This window comes from Seriola dumerili, unplaced genomic scaffold, assembly GCF_002260705.1.
Source record: "Seriola dumerili isolate Sdu_G_001 unplaced genomic scaffold, Sdu_1.0 BDQW01000019.1, whole genome shotgun sequence".
Classification (NCBI taxonomy): Eukaryota; Metazoa; Chordata; class Actinopteri; order Carangiformes; family Carangidae; genus Seriola; species Seriola dumerili.
The window spans coordinates 499,363-519,610 of NW_019174274.1; the positions used below are offsets into that span (position 1 = coordinate 499,363).

At 40.1% G+C, this 20,248-nt stretch overlaps 3 protein-coding genes across 5 annotated transcripts; 2 read left to right on the forward strand and 1 right to left on the reverse strand.

The window, feature by feature from the left end:
* Positions 1–5,510: 5,510 nt before the first annotated feature.
* On the forward strand, positions 5,511–11,564 carry LOC111233626 (cyclic AMP-responsive element-binding protein 1). 2 transcript variants are annotated; one of them, XM_022761488.1, is made up of 8 exons: positions 5,511–5,608; positions 6,589–6,682; positions 6,843–6,989; positions 7,295–7,395; positions 7,617–7,756; positions 8,418–8,600; positions 8,755–8,908; positions 9,152–11,564. In XM_022761488.1, the coding sequence occupies exons 2-8, from the start codon at positions 6,596–6,598 to the stop codon at positions 9,294–9,296; spliced, it is 957 nt and encodes a 318-aa protein (XP_022617209.1). In that variant the 5' UTR covers positions 5,511–5,608; positions 6,589–6,595; the 3' UTR covers positions 9,297–11,564. The 2 variants fall into 2 exon arrangements, with proteins under 2 accessions (XP_022617209.1, XP_022617216.1); XM_022761495.1 differs by lacking the exon at positions 5,511–5,608 and adding an exon at positions 5,616–5,784.
* On the reverse strand, positions 10,561–13,876 carry mettl21a (methyltransferase like 21A). 2 transcript variants are annotated; one of them, XM_022761515.1, is made up of 4 exons: positions 13,795–13,876; positions 12,318–12,465; positions 12,115–12,226; positions 10,561–11,977 (listed from the first exon to the last, which is right to left on the reverse strand). In XM_022761515.1, exons 1-4 carry the CDS (start codon positions 13,818–13,820, stop codon positions 11,589–11,591), a joined length of 675 nt encoding a protein of 224 aa, XP_022617236.1. In that variant the 5' UTR covers positions 13,821–13,876; the 3' UTR covers positions 10,561–11,588. The 2 variants fall into 2 exon arrangements, with proteins under 2 accessions (XP_022617236.1, XP_022617228.1); XM_022761507.1 differs by having other exon boundaries at positions 10,561–11,986.
* Positions 13,877–14,236: 360 nt separating this feature from the next.
* On the forward strand, positions 14,237–17,395 carry LOC111233616 (cyclin-Y-like protein 1). Its single transcript, XM_022761476.1, has 10 exons — positions 14,237–14,419; positions 14,539–14,613; positions 14,711–14,745; positions 15,059–15,159; positions 15,467–15,502; positions 16,105–16,156; positions 16,295–16,414; positions 16,506–16,672; positions 16,799–16,961; positions 17,075–17,395. The coding sequence occupies exons 1-10, from the start codon at positions 14,260–14,262 to the stop codon at positions 17,189–17,191; spliced, it is 1,026 nt and encodes a 341-aa protein (XP_022617197.1). The 5' UTR covers positions 14,237–14,259; the 3' UTR covers positions 17,192–17,395.
* Positions 17,396–20,248: the final 2,853 nt, after the last annotated feature.

Consider the following 20,248-nt stretch of genomic DNA (forward strand, 5'->3'; position numbering starts at 1 on the left):
ACACACACACACACACACACACACACACACACACACACACAAAGCCAGCATCATCCTTACAAGCAGCAGCGGTGACAGCTGCAAAGATCTGACACAAAAGATGCACTATCTGAGAAACACGGAGGAGGGAAGGTAAGAGAGACTCGGAGGATTAGAGGGCGGCTATCTCTCTCGCCCAGGGCCCTCTGAAATCCAGGAGGCAGCCGGCACGAGTCGCTGGGCTCAGAAGCTATAAGGCCACTCCGCCCACAGCCCTGTGCCTCCTCTCAGTGAGGATCAGTTGAATTTACAACCCGGTGCAGCCCTGTTCCTCTAACCACCCCCCACCCCCACCGACTCCTGTTCTTCAATGGTAAGACCTTGACAGGTCAGAGGTCAACGTATCCTCCCCACCTGCCGAGCACGCTTGCTCCAATGGCTCCAGGGCAGAGCGCATTGTGTTCCCACTGGGACGCCGGTAGCCATGGCAACCTTTGAACTCGGCAGCAAGAGGAGGTGAGGGATGAGAGCAGGGTTTGTAAGGTAATGGGGATCTGCCTGTGTGAATGACAGCTTCCCATGCTCTTTGTATAAATCTCTCTCAACACACATACACACACGCAGTTCAATTAGAAATCTATTTAAGTTGTAAAAACACACACAAAAAAAAACAAAAAAAACAACATGCACCAAATACAATCACAAGTCAAGCCTAGATGGAGGAGATCTACAGGCACACACACACACACACACACACACACATTCTCATTCTGCATAGACACACACAAACATACACTTGCCTTCTCTGTTTGACAGATGACCTTACGCTCTGAGTCACTGAGCCGCAGTGTCTGCCTCTGTTGGGAGTAATAGTGTCCAGAATGACATGTTATGACGGGACTGAGCACTGCGGCAAGTCCACACACACACACGCACACGAATGCACACGCATGCACATGCACGCGCACGCACGCACACACACACACACACACACTCGCAAACACACTATAGCACGTAACCCATTGTGTGTGTGTGTGTGTGTGTGTGTGTGTGTATGTGTGTGTGTGTGTCTTGCCCGCAAAAAGAAAAAAGACAACAGGGGGGATTGAGTGTCGATTTTCAGTTGAGAAGCTGAAAAAGATCAAAAGCTGAAATATGAAAAATGCACTTCTGTACTTAAAGTGTCAGAATGTTTGTTTTCTTTAATATTTTGCATCAAATATTTTAATATTGAACCAATGTTGATACATAAGAATGAGACTTACAAGATACCAGTCTGATATCACTCTTGAACAATTTATTAGTATTTTAACATGTTATTTTAATTTTTTTCCGTGCAAAATCACACAGTATTATGAAAATGTTATGCTCATCGGGGCAGAACCTCCATGTCCATCAAATAATTCTTGGAGGGTTTGGACTACATGTTTCACCTCAGGCATGAATACCCAACTGAACAGTTATCTCCCTCCACAGAACCTTAATTCGAGGACAGATTCTAGTATCGGTCTGCACCTCTGGTTTACTCACGAGAAGAGATGGCAGAAGCTGGAAATCAAATTGCTTTGACAAACACAGTGCGGTGTGGAAAGGGCTCGCCTAGCTGTGTCAAACCAAACACACACCAATAAAGAAACACCGGAGACCAGCTTCAAACTCACGGCAATCAAAGAGGAAAATTACAGATGCTGCAGTAGTATAAAAAAAATTGAACAGAGAGCAACAAGATGGTGCTTAAAATGAAAAAGTGAAATTGGAAACCTTCACTGCCATGTTTGTAGCATCAGTAAGGCGCTTCTGAATGAGATGTTATTTGTATTTGTTAGTTGTATTTGATATTTGTTGGAAAGAAAACCCAGCGGCTACATAAAGGAATATGATGATTGAAGAGTATGACGAAATATGATTATTTCAGGACATGCCTTGTGGGATCAAAGCTTCAGTCATAAAACAGAGGTTTAGAAGTCTTTCTAAATACAATGTTCACATGCCTTATGAGGTGTTGACTAATTTAACTCCACTGTAAAAGATGAGTGACAAAATCTATAGTCCTTGTTCTATGCTAAACTTATTGCAAAGTGGAGCCTAAGCTTCAGCAGAATGAAATATGTGATTTCCATTGGTGTTTTTTTTTTGTTTTTTTTTCATGCAGCGCTGAACAAGGCCAAGTCAAATTTAGGAATGCACCAATCCACCTTTTTTTTTCCTCTAGATACTGATTCTGATACCTCAGATCAGGATATCCCTAACCCTTTTTTTTAACACTGCGTGGAACTAAAAGAATTTGTTTTTGCTGTGCTGTGACAAACATTTTGTGTGGCGCCTGAATGAATGTAGTCATTTTTGCGATGACGCAGACAAAGAAACCGGATTTAAAGTGGATCGTTCACATCTCAGCCAATAGCAGATCTGCGCATGCCTATTAAAATGAAGTGGGCATTTTGTCCTGGCACCTGCGTTTAGATGTACTGTTGTACTTTTCATGGTCATGTGAGTATTGTATTAAGACAGACTTGAAAGAATCTGTGCATAGCCTTAAAGAGAGAGAGGATGGTTATATCGAAGAAGCAGGGGGGAGGGAAATGGGCAAAACAATTCTTGCAGGAGGAAAAGATAGAGAAGGAGGGAGGAGCTGACACCTTGACGGATTGATTGAGATCGCCCAATACACGGTGTTGCCTGCAGCCTAGATTAGCAAGAGGTCTGGGTCAGCACAATCTGTGTGTTAGATAACATTCCTGCCTTGCAGCTGCAGCTTGATACTGCACCTCGGCGGCAAAAATATTTTACTGGATATCTCTGAAACTCACATCTTCAGATTTGAGAACCTTGCTTGCGTGTGTGTGCGTGTATCATAGAGAGAGAAGAAGAGAGAGAGAGAGAGAGACAGACTGTGGGGCCCAGTATCCATGGCAACCCCAGCCAGGTGCATTGGTTCATATGCGATTCAGGTAATTCAACCTACGATGAAAAGCATGCATATAAGGTCAGTGGTATTCAAATTCACTGCATGCGCCCCCCCCCCCCCCCCGTATTCATATTCAGCCTCTCTCTCTCTCTGTGCCACATGGCCTCATGCATGCCCATATGAGCAGATATCTCCCACAATGCCCTGCTTGACTGGCAGGTATGATATTTCCACTCGGTTTGATTGAGGACTGCATTTAAAATTCGACGACAATGTTGACAGAATATATCAGGCATGTTATTAATGCACTCAATATTAAAATGCCATGTGGATAAGACATGCCTGACGCCGAGGTGTGCTTGTTACATACAACGCCTCAGGCTGTGATTTGGATAGGGTCATGATTTTTCATACGACTGGGTCAATTAAAAAAAAAAAAACGTCCAAAAAAAAAAAAAAAGGAAAGCAGGACAAATAAAGTGAAACAGAAAGAAGACGAGATGGAAAAATTGGGGAAATAGAAAGTGTCATAGGGTTTGCTGTCGATGGGGTTTTGGAGGCTTGTGTTAAGCCAGGGGCTTTGACAGCTGGGTTTAGGGAGAGAGGAAAGGGCTATGGATTGGAGTCAGGTCTTTCCTTCATATTCTGAAGATTAAACTCCTATCCTCCTCCTCCTACACCATTTTGGACGTCTGTGGCATCATTTTTCTCTGCTGTTTGTGGGTGTTTCAGCAGTGATTTGCAGCCAGGGTCGTTGCGGTGGTGGGCTTGCTGCAGAGCGCTCTGTAATCAGACATTCTGCGCAAGAACTCACCAGCATTAGTTGGCTTTAATCACACTGACCGCGTTGCTGTACACTCAAAAAATTCACAGAAAAGTGAATAATGCAAAGATATTCTAATTAAGTTTGTGGGTTCATTTGTTTTCAACAGTAGCATTTAAAAGACTCTAATTTTCAGTGACAGAAAGAAAGCTGAGAAAATTAGTTGATCGGCAATTATTTAAACAATGGATTAATTGTTTTTTTTAGCTAAAATGCCAAAAATTCACTAGATGTGAGCATACGCTGGTTATTAGTCTATAATAATGAAAAACACATTATGTGCAAGTGTGATATAAATATGCCTGGGGAATAGAAATGAGTGCATAACTTTTTCCTTTTCCAGTATATTTTGTTTATGAATGTACAAAACGATGAGAAATTGACAAAATATGAACAACAGGCATACAAATTGTAGACTAATTTTCCCAGAAACACTGCAATAATTTGAACGTGCACAGCTTGCTAAGTGAAGCATAGCAACTGATGAAACCTCTCCTCTCATGTATTGAGGCAGGCTAATTATGGTTTGCTAAGGCTAAGGCTCGCTGGTGATCATTATTAAGGGAAATCAATGAATCAAGTCACTGACATGGACTCAGGAGCGAATACAAAGGCTGCTCTGTGACAAACATTTATTATATTTGCTATGAGAGGTTTAGAGGATAAATAGGCGACTGCACAGTTAAATTTTGGTGGTTCACTTTGAATAGAAAAGTGCAAAATAAGACTTTTGTTGCAGGATATTATTCAGACAGATTTTATAGTAAAGGACACAAGATTGGTTGGGTCAGCAGTGAATATGTTTGCCGCATTGGTGCAGTCAATCACTCGATAGGTGAAGATGGGTATGTTTGACATCTGTGTGTGTATATGTGTGTGTATTAAGAGGCCTCCGGAATGACCTCGCACATAGAGATGATGGTCATAAATTGGTCTGAAGTCTCATTTTCCCCACAGGATTTTGACCAGCTGCCACAGCTTGAACCCATTTCACTCCTACTGCACCAGCCCTCGCACGCTGAGTGACAGAGTTAATGAGTGCATTTTATGGCTGGAGTCGACAACCAAGGAGAAGAAAATGTTATGTGAATCACGAGGACCGTAAATAGTATACAATAAGTAATAAACAGCCAGAGTCCACTGGTTTCTCATTAAAATCACAATCTTTTTTGACAGTACAAAGCCAGTATCACAGTTAAGACTAATCTAATTCATGGATAACTGATCATATCAGGCTGGGATAAAAGAAACATGTGCCAAAACATAACATGATGGGACATTGTCAGTGAAGGGAAGAAATAAAGAGGGATTTTGCTGCCACCATGTGGACCACATAAGCCATGCAGCCCATGAATTTCAAAACACTCTCAGCAATGTGCCATATTTACTGAAAATTTAATTGTTTTATAAGTCAAAACTAATATCTGATTTAGAAGATTATGAAATCATTATAAGATAATAGTGATATCTTAAAAATGCAAAAAAAACAAAACGAAAACGTAAACGCTGCATGCATATTAGTACATAGATAGATAGATAGATAGATAGATAGATAGATAGATAGATAGATAGATAGATAGATAGATAGATGATTTCTAATTACACAACTCGGCGCATGCTCACATAAGTTCGAAGCTATCATGAATCAATTCCTCGGCTATGTCCGTGGTTTTTACCACGTTTCCTCGCCAGGCTTCGTGACTTTCCGGCCCTCTCCGTGCTCGCTCGACTCCTGTCGATAGAGATGATTTTCGCTGTCGTCGTCTCCCTCGTCCTCCTCTCAGTGTTGTTGTTCTCGGTGACGCGACGGAGGTGTAGCCTGACGCGGTCTCTTACGTGTCGGTCTGAATAAAAGTGGAGCTCCGTAGACCCGGGAGTGACGAAGCGAGTCTGTGTTGGTAAGAGGATACGCATCCGATGTTTGCTAAACAGATAGATGGCTGCCCAGAGAAGTTATTTGCGCCTAATATCCGCACAAAGCCAACAAAGAGATCATGGCGGCGGTGTTGCAGAGGCTCACAAAATGAGTCAGTCTCTGCAAGGCTCGCTGGCTCTCGACACAGCTGAGACATAGGTATTAATATGGGAGTGGGCTTGAATCTTTTTTTCCTTTTAATAAACAGCCTGGAAATAAGTTAGAGAAGCAATTAGCAGTGTACAGCTAATAAATGTCAACATTGTGCTAAACAATAATTGAGGCAACAAACTCGCTAGTGAAAGTGGGGTGCCCTAGTTTGAAACAAACTGGCATACAATGCATGCAGACATTTCCCTCCATAAAGCCTCACAGCTAGCAACCCACCGTTATTAATGTTAGCTAATGCTACATTAGCCTGTACCACTGTTGAATCTTACAGTAACGTGCCAAGCTGCGACACGAGCTGTTAAACACTGAAAATAAAAGGGAGTTGAAATAGAACCTTAATAAATGTTACTGCTAGCTGTGCTAAAATTCAGTGTATTGCTATTAGCTTGTTAGCATGCTACATGCTAACTTCAAGTTGGTAATTACCAAAAATAGTAAGGAGTTAGCTTTAGCCTTTGGTTTTTAAAAGATTGTAACAGCATATTTTAAGTCTTTATCGTTATGTTGTCAAGTCTTAAATATCGCGAGTGCTGTATGCTTTTCAATGATTGCAGTTTGAAAAGAAACCCCCTTGTTGAAACTCGTTTATGATGTGTTAAATGAATTGTATGCTAGCATGTTAAGCTAAGCCACACCCTCTTTTAGGACATCAACAAGCTCTAAAGTTGTGGATAAGGCAAAATACCAGTGTTTCCTGTTCAGCATAGACCACTTTATCACTGTTTTTGTTGATTAGTTCTATTTTAAGCATCATGATACATATACAAATAAACAGCATCATCCTTTCTGCAGATTTTAAATGACCATGGAGGCTGGTGCAGACACACAGCAAAGTGGTGAAACAGCTGTCTCAGAATCTGAGGCCCAGCAGATCACCCTGGCCCAGGTAAACCTTATAGTCACTTTAAATTTCCATGTTACAATGTAAGTTGCATAATTACTATCTGAAGTAGTATCTGAAGTACTGAAACAAAGAGTGGGGGCTGCTGCTCAGAACTCTTTGTAACTTTGAATATAGACAGAATTTATGTGGTCTGTGGTTGCAGGCGTCCATAGCTGCAGGCCAGGTGACGTCCAGTAGTCCCACAGTCACCCTTGTGCAGTTACCCAACGGTCAGACAGTCCAAGTGCACGGTGTGATCCAAGCTGCACAGCCCTCTGTCATCCAGTCCCCACAAGTCCAGACAGTACAGGTGAGAGGAGGAAAAACAACTTTTCTGTCTGTTATTGTTTTATGGCAGCACAAAAAAACATTAATTAAGCAAATTATAATAACTTAATACTGACATGTCTGATTTAGAATTTTTAAGAATTAAAGATATTAATTTGTTTCTTCAATCATTTAATTCTATTTTCTTAATAATTACCTTTTTGTTACATATTCACAATGAAACACTCCTTGTCAATTCTTATTAAGATGTTGTATGCAATTGATTTTTTTTTTTTTTTTTGAGTCAGATGTTGAAATGAAAGTATTGTAATTTTTGTTAACTTGCAGATTTCCACCGTTGCTGAGAGTGAGGACTCTCAGGAGTCTGTTGACAGTGTGACAGATTCTCAGAAGAGAAGAGAGATCCTATCCAGACGACCTTCTTACAGGTCTGTGTGGCATGTTATCAACAAAGATGTGAATCAGTTTTGTGTTTGGAAGAGAATGACTGACACTCTTCTATTTTTATGAACTATTGTCACTTTTGAGCTAAAAGCTTAACTTGCAAACTCTTTTCCTCTGTAAAAGCCTGCTGTTTCATTGTAAATGAGTGAGGGGTTGTTTTTGATATTGAAAGAGTTTGCTGAGATTTTTCTGCTTCCATTTACAGGAAGATTCTGAATGACTTATCATCAGATGCTCCAGCAGTGCCTCGAATTGAGGAAGAGAAGTCAGAGGATGACTCAGCCCCTGCCATCACCACAGTCACCATGCCCACTCCCATCTATCAGACCAGCAGTGGCCAGTACAGTAAGTACTTTGGATTGTGATACAGGAAACTACTGTTTTTTGTTGAAACGTGTAGAATTTTCAGAAATTCCTGCTATCTAATAACACCACTTTATCATTGAAATTCTGATGTGCTTTGTGCTGAGACAAATTGAATTTACGGTGAGTTGAAAACAAAGTCTTGATAATCAGATATGGTATAATACTGAGTCAGTATTGTAATTTTTTTATATTACACCAAGGATTTTTATCTGGTAACACCCCTTTGCCAATGCCATTGAAACAAATTCTGATTGGCATTGTGTGAGCATTGAGCTGTTGGCCTGGAATACTGTGTGACATGAGGATGAGTTTGTCTTGTACACACATTAAGCCCATGTTCGATAAGAGACATCAATTGACACATTGTTTGATGTGCACAGAGATGCCTGATGATGATGATTTCCCACATGGAGACAGTTTAACAAATAGAGAATGAGTTGGTCATTGTCATAGTTGTTTAAGCTGTTCAGTATAGAAGTCATATGCCGAGTCAGTGACATCACATGTTTACCAAAGAACATTTTGAGGCTTGGATTTGTGTTGCTGTTGCCATCTTGTCCTGCAATTTTCTTGTTTGGTGCACTGGATTTGCAGAGCATCAATTCGGTTAATTTTAACATGTTCCAATGTCCCTCTGTAGTTGCCATTACCCAGGGTGGGGCCATCCAGCTGGCCAATAACGGCACAGATGGAGTGCAGGGCCTGCAGACACTGACCATGGCCAACGCTGCTGCAGCCCAGCCTGGTGCCACCATCCTGCAGTACGCTCAGACCAGCGACGGGCAGCAAATTCTGGTGCCCAGCAACCAAGTGGTTGTACAAGGTGGGGAAATAATTCATGATAATGAATGAGTTCTGCAATGCAGTTTGAAACATGAAACTATATCAGTCACAACAGGAAAACATCAAACTGTGTCATGTGAATTTGTTTGAATTTTTGAATCTCTTTTGTAAAAATCACTGTCTTTGTCTGTCAGCTGCCTCTGGTGATGTCCAAGCCTATCAGATCCGCACAGCCCCCACCAGCACTATCACTCCTGGGGTGGTCATGGCGACTTCGCCTGCATTGGGCACAGCAGGAGCCACAGAGGAGGTCACACGTAAAAGGGAGGTCCGGCTTATGAAAAACAGGTATGTGTATTATAAGGTTTATTGTTGATGGTTTGGTGTTGTGAGTCTGATTTCATTATCTCTGATACCACTAATACGGTTAATGTCTAAAAATTAACCTTTAAACCATTTTTTCCCATTTAATAAATAATGGAATTCATTCGGGGATATGTGACACTGTGATGTTGTTTTTGTTTAAATGATTCTCAGCTACATAATCTTATCTACAGACACACACTCATACATGGTCTTTATGTCACACAGAGAGGCAGCCCGTGAATGTCGTAGAAAGAAGAAGGAGTACGTCAAATGTCTGGAGAACCGCGTGGCTGTGCTGGAGAACCAGAACAAAACCCTCATTGAGGAACTCAAAGCTCTCAAAGACTTGTACTGCCACAAATCTGAGTAGAAACGCCACCAACGTCTGCCAGTGGCTCGACAGGTGCCCGTCTGTCCCGTTGTACAGAGACTCAGCACAGAGCCATGCGTATGGATTCTACTCCCCCTTTTCTACTCTTTTGCTTTCTTTTTAAAGACTGCTGAAAATCTGTAAAGTGACTCAACAGGAATAGAATAAAAACACTTCCCCTCCCACTTCACCAATTTTACATCCTAATTCTGTTCCCATCAGTTTCCCATAAAAAGGGTGAGGCAGTGTAAAGAAGAACGGATGTGGTGGAGACTGCAACGATACAGGGTCCTTGTGGTGAAGTGGCAGAACAGACATTGAGGCTGTTTTTGTTTTGCACCACCAAAGGGAAGCATTCCAGTCACTGGTGCCTGGACAAACTGGGCAACATCACCAGCAACGGGGATCTGCTCCGTTTCTATCACCACTAACGACGGAACTTTTTACAGTTTAATCTCCCTGTGACACTTGGATCATCTTGAGAGGTTACCTTTGTGTGCAGCGTTTGTTATCGTAACCGAGCTCTTGCATTAACATCTGTTACTTACTAATGCTTTGAACTGTAGATGGGCTGTGTCATGGATATTTTTTATCTTTGAGCTGTGTTTTGGTTTATGTACTAGATTATCTGCTCTGAAAATGCCATTTACTTTTTGTTAACTTTAATTTTCTTGCCTTGATACAACATGAACAAAAAAGCTAACCATTAAGTAAGGTTGTAAAATTGCGTTCATGGTAATTGCAGCTCTAACAAACAAGGTGAAGAGACTGTAGAACTTGGATAGCAGTGAATTGGGAAACTATGGGTGTTCAAATTTTAAAACATCCTATCTTTTTAGCTTTTTTAGCTTTAAAGACACAGTAATGAAGACCTCAAGAAAAAAATCCCACATTTATGGAACATTTGTGATTTACCAATCTCTTAAATTGTTTTAGGGCTCTGTGATGCATGTTCCCAAACATATTACTGAGGTTCATTAATTTAGATTTTTTCCCTTTCTTCACAAAAACATCCCCAGAGTTATAAAAAGGTCAGATGAGTTTAAACAGTTTAAATGATTCACAGTGGGAGTTAACAAGGTCCTGTTATGGAATAATACGCCTCCAGTAATTGAAAAAAATGAGAATAAAACAGAAATGAGCTTTGCTCATGCACCAGAGTATATAATACAAACAAAAGAGGGTTAACCTACAGTGTTTGGGCTAAAAGTGTTTGTGTTTTTTAAAAATTTTTTGTTTCATCCATATTTTTGTATTCTGTCAGTTCATTTTTTAAAGTTTGTTTTATTAATTCCTGCAAAACCAAAAAAAAGAGCCTTACGTGTTATGCAATGGATGAATATCTGCATATTTATAAACAAATTTTGGAGACACGTCCCTTTACTGGAATCAGGGATTGCCTGGTATGTTTGTGTATTTTATTGTCTTTGAATATGTAATATCTTCACCTTTTTTATTGGGAAAGCCTAAATTAAGTCTGTTTCAGTGGAGAGAATAAATATTCTGCAGTTGGAGGTTGGTAACTGCAAATAAGAATCTGAAATACCAGGTCGCCTCTATGAAGAGGGGCCCACAGCTGTTAAGGCATCAGCAGAAGAGGCTGTCTCCAAATTCTGTTTACAGGATTACAAAGTGGCATGCGCACTTTCCTTGCATATACAATCCTACTACATTTCACATGATTTGACAGGAAAGTCTCATGCAGCACTAACAGGCAAAGCCTGCGGCTGCAAGGTGAGATGCCTCTAAGATTTTACTTGAAAGTAACACTGCTAACCAGTAATTAATCACAAAGTGTCTGAGTGTTTTGTTGCTTATTAATTACCAAGGCATAGTCACACATTAATTGTAATCAGACGTTTTTAGTTGTGTGGAGCATCAAATCTCACCAAGAACAACCCGATTGCACCTATCAAACACCCTGCAAAAGGATTGCAAAGTACGACCAAATTAAAAACACAGTGAACAAAATGGATATTTTCATGATAATGGAATGTCATACTGTATTCTTTTAGGTATTATGTATAGCCATGACATAGTATGCTTTTTTTATGTTGCTTTTCATGAATTTTGTATTCACAATTTCTAAATGTCAGCACCAACTCGTATAATTCAGTGCATTATGTCAGAGCTATTCAAATATTACATTTTTGGCAGCTGGTAATAAATGTGTTTCTGGTAATCTTTGATGATTTTAAAATGTTTTGTGTGTGTCTTATCCAAAACCAGTACATTATTCCAAAGAAGAAGGCAGTCAATGAAAGAAAACTGAGTAGTTAAGGCACTCAGTTGTCACAGATCCCTCCTGGATGGCAGTTTCCAAGCTTTATATATATGAATGTCCCTTTGTTTCTCATAGTAGACCTCTTCAACTCTGAACTTCTGCTTGAACATGATCAAAAAGTTTGTATCTCGCTCGTAGCGGATCTTGCAGGCCAGTAACACCACAGTGGTGTCTGAACACAGGTGCTCCAGAGTCTGCAGCAGTGGGACAAATGTGTCCTCCAAGTAAACGATGTCCGCTCCCAGCACCAGATCGAACCCCCCAGCCGGGTAAAGTTCAAGTCTCTCACCCCAGGTCAGTTCAGACACGATCACTGCACCCTGGGAATCTGAGGGCAGGTTGGCCTTCACATTGGCAGAGAGGAAGTCCAGGGCAGGTTCTCTGTCAGTGATGGTGACTTTTGCACCTAGGAAAGTTGAAAATCATTATGCGAATGACACATATTTATGTACATGTTTAATACCTTAAAATGTATTTTCCATTTGCCAACACTATCACATAGTAGAAATGGTTATAAATGGTTGAAACGCTCACCCAGCAGTGCTGCTACAATCCCCACCAGTCCAGTTCCTGCTCCCAATTCAATTGCCACCTTCCCCTTTAACTCCACCTGCCCCAACTCTAGGTACATGCACATGACAACTGCCTAGAAAACAGAAATAATATGTATTTAATTAAATACTTAGGAATAAATGATGAACAGTAGTAACATGCGTTGCAACCCATGTATCACTTACTGCATCCCACACAACTGCTGCAACCCCAAGCTTTTTCCAGTCCTGGGAAAGACGGAGGTTGTGGTTGGCAAAATAAAACTCTGCTGATGAATTGTGGAGTTTGGAAAGCACAGGTAACGGATTCTCTACATACGGAACGAGAGCCATGCTGTGAAATACACAGAAACTACACAATGTAATTATATATTACCGAGTGTACCTATACTCATGCGCAGTGAGGTTCTTCTTCTTCTTCGAGGCTTTAAGGCAGCTGGCTGATTTACTGATTCATTACTGCCATCTTCTGGAGTTTATTATCTCCTTTAGTGTCCATTTTTTCCTTTCCATTCCTTCCAAAGTTTATATTTTCTCCAAAATATCAAACCACTTTTCTGCTTCATCATATCAGAACTAGCTACTTTGTACTTTTATTTTACTTGTTTTAGTATTATGCATTATAAAACGTTCACAGCCCACTCTTAAATTGTAATTCCAGCCAAATCCAATCATTTAACAGCTTTGCTAAAAGTGACCAATGGGAAAACCTTGTTTTGTTGTGGGCGTGTCTACATGGGTTTTTCTCAACGGCTGCGCTTTCTCCGTAATGGAGGGGGCGGGGCTGCAGATGAAGGCCACCAGGTCTGTGAAGTTCACTATACCTGGCAACTATGTAGTTTCCGTTTTGTTTGCGTTCCTACACTCAAAATAAAACTGAGAAATTAACTGACGGGAAACTAGGCAGTTTTATTTAAAGATCACCAAGGATGAAATTAAATCAAAGTTTAACCTATAAAGATAAGCAAAAAATAAAATAAAATAAAATAAGAATAATAAATGAACAAATTAAATAAATAAATCTCTAAACAGGGAATATAATACAGACTTTCATCAATTCTTCCTTTGAAATCAGATACTCCTTACTCACTCGATACTGTCTTTTTCCCGCAGAATTGTGATTTTATCCTCTCAATTTTGACATTTTTCTGCAGCTGTTTTTAGTATTAAATATTTTCTGTGGGTTTAAAGGGTGGCTGTTGTTGTCTTATACTGCAGGTGTGGTTTGAGAAATGTGTTTATCGATTGTTCCAGCGATAAGGACTTTTAATTTGTTAGGCCATAGCCGGAAGTTACCTCTGAACTTAACGGCTGTGGTGGATTTGACATCCAAGTCGTGTCTCCTGCAAATGCGACGAGATGAGAGCTAACGTTGGCTATCTTTTTAAAATTCCAGTTTCAGCTATATTTCCGCTTCTTTAGTTGTCTCCAGAGTTTTTTCCAGTTAGTGAATTTGTATGTTAGTCTGGCAGGAAAGCCTTTAACTGTGACAGAGACTCCAACTGCAGTGAAAATGGATTGATCCATGCTGTTGAAGAAGCCAGGAATGGATTGAGGTGCGGAAGCTAGCGTTAGCCGGCTAGCCATGGAGGGAGATAGAGGAGCTTGTGACTTTGTCTTGTTGGCCTCTGTTCCGTAAAATGAGTTGATATAAGTTACTCACCGTCCAAAACTATGCAGTTCACGCATGTTATTTGTATTAATGTGCGCCAGTTCTATGCTGCGCACACGCTATGAATATGTCAGCTGTCCTGCACATACCGCAGATACCCGGTTGGCTGTCATTACATAGAGCCCATCCTACTCAGAAGCTCGATTTTTCACTCCGTAGCCAAACACACAGGCTTGACTGGTCCTTAATACACTAAACTGAAATTAGATCACTTTAAAGATTCAAATGTAGATTTTATGTGAAACCTGCTCCCACCAAACTAAAGTCAAATCTAATTAGTTTCAGATTTACTTAGATTTTACATTAATTAACTGCCACTCAAACGATTTAGATTACACTTCGCATAAGTTGCAGACTCCCTGCAGCCCAGTCAGTGTTAAGTTAGACTAGCAGGTGATCCCTCCTCAGTTGTATGGGAAACGGTGCTGGCTGTAGCAAGACTGTTGTAGGTCAACGATGGGAGGTTCGGTGTCTTGCTGCATCTCTCCTAGAGAGAGTCCCAAGATTCACAGGAGAGAGGTGGAGCTGGAGGAGTGTCCCATCACCACCACAGAGGATGTGAGTGAAGACACTGGGACCTACCTGCAGCACATCAGTGACAGGGAGCTCCCGGATGGTGAGTTTGCCTTAATGTGTGCTTTTTTTTCCCCTTTTTTTTTAAGTTAATTTGCACAATGACTCCCACTCTCCTCTCTTACCTGCAGTTTAGCACTAATTCATACTTGCATCTTACAGAACTGGCCCAAGAGGCCAACCCATCTGACCACCCCAGAGCCAGCACGCTCTTCCTGAACAAGTCGCAGACAGACGGTATCAGTATTTCTCTCTTAAGCATGTCATGATTTGATTTTTTTTTAACTCTCGTTTGGATCTCCCAGTCTAACAAAGTTTCCTCTCCTCATTTCAGTACGTGAGAAAAGGAAAAGCAACTACATGAATCATGTAAGTGACAGGTCTACATGTGCCTGATACGGTTTAGGCTCTTTTTCACCCCAATGATTTTTTCTAGTCTGTGCTCATCAGAGAGAAACACAAACAAACCCAGAAATGCTATTTTTAAAGTATGTAAGTGAGGATTTGTGCTAGAAACGCCTTAATGAAGGCAGCATTCGCATCAGTTGTTGAAGCATTTCTCCCTTCACTTTGAACTCAGCAGTGTCTGGGATTTAAAATAACATTTTTCCAGTCATGTGTGTATTTCTAAAACCTTTTTGCCACTCTTTCCATTTCAACATTATCATTGTTCCTATACCAGATGTCCCCAGGGCTCCTGACAAAAAAGTACAGTTCCTGCTCAACAATATTCATCGATGACAGCACAGTCAGCCAACCTAACCTCAAGAGCACCATCAAATGGTAAGTGACTTCACTTCAGTCTTCTGAACACCTTCACAGGTATAGTTTGGATATATAGTTTGCCGGTTTCCTTCTGGAGGCAGCGGTCATGTGACGAGGGAAGAGTTGAGACATTTATCCTTCAGTTTGCGCGATTGTCCCTAAATACTAGTTGCAACACACTTGATCTACATAGCAGTCGGTAAAACTACAGATGCAGGAAGAGGACATGATATACAAATGCACTATTGGAGCTCCTGTTTGCAAAAGAATAAAAATCACATGGAGTGGTTCATTGTTTGTCTGTGTCGATTTCTCTCTGTTCCAGCGTTGCATTGGCCATATACTATCATATAAAAAACAGGTAGGAAAAGTTTGATATATTGTCATAAATTTCACCTCTTACAGGTGTTTTTCACTGTTTTCCTTCTGTCCTGTACATAGGTTTTCAGTTAGGAAATGAAGTAAGTAAATTGAATAGGCTTTATTTTGGTTTATGAAACTGTATTGGCAGAATAGGACGTTGTTGGTGGTGGCCAGTAGTTAGTCAGTTGGTTGGTTAGTTAGTTAGTTAGTTAGGAAACAAACCATAGATAAATAGATTAGAAAGATTAGTTTCAAACTTTATTGGCATCATAGAAACTTTTTACTTATGGCCAATTGTCAGTCAGTCAGTTAGTCAGTTATTCAGTTGGTTAATTAGTTAGCAAAGTTATTTCAACCTCTTTGGCACAACTTCCAGGGGCTTTTAATCGACACAATTAATGTCACAGCGCACCAGCTAGTTCATCAGGATGTAAACTCAGTAGAAACTTTAAGTGTTAAGAGGTAGTGAGTTACTTAGCAAATCTGTGTTTGTTTAGCTCAGATTTCAGATTTTGACTCTATTAAACCCCACAGATAAGTGATGGTCATTTTGTATGGGATGAAAATGAAATAATATGCACATTTAATGTTCTCCTGCAGAGATTCAAACCGCTCTCTTGACATATTCGATGAGAAGAAGCACCCTCTATCAGTGAGTTGAGGTGTCTGATTACATAAATCTGTAATATTTACTATTCACTCCGTACTGATGGACCGATGATGATGATGATGATGATGATGATGATGATGATGATGATGATGATGATGATGATGATCCTCTGCCCGACAGCGAGAAAAGGTTCCAGATGACTACTCTGTGGTCGACCCAGAACACAAACTCATATACCGCTTCATAAGGACACTCTTCAGCTCTGCGCAGCTCACTGCTGAGTGCGCCATCGTCACTCTGGTAAGTTCTGGTAAGACACAATCTCATATCTCTATCACTATTATGTTTGTATAATGCCTGTGTGTGAACGGATGGTTGTGTTCTGTGACAGGTGTACCTAGAAAGGCTGCTGACTTACGCTGAGATGGACATCTGCCCTTGTAACTGGAAACGCATAGTTCTGGGTGCCATCCTGCTGGCCTCCAAGGTCTGGGACGACCAGGCTGTGTGGAACGTCGACTACTGCCAGATCCTCAAAGATATCACCGTGGAGGACATGTGAGTGTGATCCACTTTTGATCCATCAAATTAACTGTAACATGTTGCAGCTAAATGTTGGTAACTTTTTTCATTAAAACGTTGGATCTCCCTGACCGACTCTGTGCTTTGCTCCATGTTATACAGGAATGAGATGGAGCGTCACTTCCTGGAGCTGCTCCAGTTCAACATCAACGTCCCAGCCAGTGTCTACGCCAAGTATTACTTTGACCTGCGCTCGCTGGCTGACGACAACAACCTCAGTTTCCCACTGGAGCCACTTAGCAACAAGCGGGCCCAAAAACTGGAGGTGAATAGATCCATTCCGGCAGATGAAAGTGTCCAATAAACTAAATGTGTTGTGGCTTGGCATGTTCTGTTGCTCGGGCAGTAATAGTTTTGTGCTTATCATATTGTCTCTAGGCCATCTCCAGACTGTGTGAGGACAAGTACAAGGACCTGAGTAAATCTGCTATGAGGAGGTCTGTCAGTGCAGACAACCTGGTTGGCGTCAAGAACTCCCAGGCTGTGCTGTCTTAAGTTTGCAACAGCCATCTTAAATCTGGTGAGGAGCTGGAATAATGGGTTTAGAGTGAAGCTACAGGATGTGATGCCACGCTGAAGAAGTTCATCAAGAGACATTTCCATAGTAGATTATGTTAATATCAGTAACTATAAAGTTCAATCACAAAATGTTGAATGTCGACTTTGGGGAGGAACAAAAAAAAAAAAAAAAGAAGTTTACCATACAGTATCTCTAAAATATAATGAATCCAGTCTCTATGTGTTCATTACAAAGAACTTCAGGTATCTGCCTTTAAAGCATGGTAATTTGGTGACTGTCACGTTTTTTTTTTTGAAATTGTGGACGTCTACCTTTTGGATGGAATTAGCATGAAAATGCTTCCTGATGCTACACAAATTGAGGACATCACCTTTTTCTTTTTCTTTTTTTCAACACTCAGTCTTTTGGGGAGGATTTTCTCTGGCTTTGGCCCTCTTCTCTCTACCAGCTGTATCCCCTCCCTCCTGGTGACAAACTGTCTTGAACTATGCTGTGGTGTAGTTCTGCACATGGACAAAGAGTAGACTTTGTTTTGCTTACTATGTAGGCCCATATAGCTGTGAAATGTACGAGACTTTATTTAATTCAAAAATAAATTCCAGTCGCTGTTTAAAGTTGAGGCTGCTTAGGTGGGAAAATGTGTTGTGGTGGTTTTTGTTTGTGAGAGCTGAAAAATCTTTTTGAAGATGTTTGGAAACCCAATGGCCATGACAGTTGATCTCATTGCTTTACTATGATAGGAGATTTGCATCTATGAAGTCTTGTTTTGTTAGAAAAGTCACCTTGTTTGTTTCAAACAAAAATCGCATATACTGTGCAATATGATAATGAGCTTCTTCTAAAGAAGCAGTAAGACGTCACATTACATATTTACCTTGACATTATGCACTTATGTTAAATTTAAAAGCTAGTATTAACTGTATATCTCCAGTAACTTTTATATTAAATTTACATACATGAATGACTTATGGAGGCACCAGAACATGCCATTATTACCGCTTGCAGGAAAATGATTATTGAATCCATCAGTATAAACTCTAAAGTGATCTATCTAGTGTAGTTTGTTACTGTAATTGGACTCCAGGAAGAGCACCAGACAGATGAGTTTGATGCATTAGTGCAGTTAGTATTTTATTTAAAAATCTCATATACAGTACAATGTAAGCACCAATCTCACAATTTTTTCCCAGTACCAATTCATGTATCTCAATTCAAGGTGTCTGATAATTCCCATTCCGGATCTGATACCAGTGCTCTCTTTTTCCCCCAAATTTAAAATGAGTAGAACTCATGGGATTTAAGTCACAAGCACACCATGACTTAGTTAATGTAACTGATAGCAGAAATGCCAAATTTTTTAAAGACAACTGACAAAGAAACCGTATTTAATTTTGGATCATAATGATACTTTACATGGTGGAATCAGATCAGTGCACCCTTATTAAAAATGATCACTAAAATTAGGTCTTATCACACTTATCACACGTAATCTTTTATTTTAATTACCTTCAAAGACAATATTAAGCTCCAACATATTGCTACATTATAAGATGTGCATGAGTTTATCTTGTCTTCTCTCCCCTAATGCCTCAAAAGAAGGCAATGGGAGAAATCAGCAAAGAAAGATCTCATGTGGTCAGAAAAAACACTGCACATTGTTTCACACATGTTCTCTCAATGCAGGACAAAGTCACAGCATAAGCGGAAAGTACAGCTAGGATTCTAAATTTAGCTCAAGCAAAAGCTCAGCTTGACCCTTTCAGAACATTGCCTCAGTGAGAAACAATACTTTTCCTTGGCTTAATAATATAGAAGCAGTCATTTTTTAGAATAGCTGCCCAGCACATTCTAAAGTCATTAATCTAAGGAAACATCCATGTTGAATAGATGACGAGATATTTGCTTGTGCATCATAAACAAAGCAAATATGTAAATGGCAGTATATAGAAATAAATTGGCAAGCAGTCAGATAGTAACTATTAAATATTTTCCCTTAATTCACTCTCCTGGGATACAGTTATGACTTGAAGGAGCTGTTTGCAGTCCTGCTGCTGGCCTCATGGAGGCACTATGTGATTGATGTTCCAATCAAAAACTCCACTATAGGAGCCTCTCTGGTCAAAAATGCACACGACACCTGCAGTGTCTAATGAGCTTGCCTATTAGCCAGAAAGGAGAAGTTCAGGGCAGGTGCCACCCACACCTTTTTCAGAGTCAGGAAATAAGCAAGTTGATGAGTACAGGTGAGACTTCACAGGTGGTCCTGGTGCACTGTACTCACAGAGTGATAGGCAGTTAGGTGTTCAGATTATATCTTTGTGTAGTTCCATCCATTAGTGCTATATTGCGCAGTTACTTCTTTATGCCATGAAAAGGTTGAATTTATTATCAGCACTCAAGACATTTTGAAAAAACTGCACCTTGATTCATCTGGTAAGAGGGATGTTAAATATGTTGCTCAGTAAGGCTCTTAAACTAATCGTCTTTGATGAAACACACAGCCTTTTCTTTAATAGTTTTTTTATTAAGTTTAGGGATAGACTGATAGATGATAAAAATAACAGACAACACAGTATACATACAGTACATAATAAATAACCCTTGTCATACATTGTGTTACATTACATCAGTATGTCTTTATTGTGATACAGTTGCTATAGGCTACCAATGGATTGATTTATTTGACACAGATTTATTTGTTTTATAGATTGCACATCTCTTCTATATTAACCAGGGGGTGAAATAGTGTAGTTGTACAAAATACAATACAAACAGCATGTAACTTACTGCGTAAAAGTCAGCAATTGCTGATAATTGATTGTATGTTAAACTGTTCATATGAAATTCAAAAATGATTTTGAATTAGATTAAATTAAGAGGTTCTATTCTATTCTATTCTATTCTATTCTATTCTATTCTATTCTACTCTACCATTTCCTTTTCAGTGGTATTTCTTTTCTCCATGTCTTCTGGTAGGCTAACTACTGATTTACTGACCCCTCCTCTACACAGTTCAAGATCTTTAGGTCCTC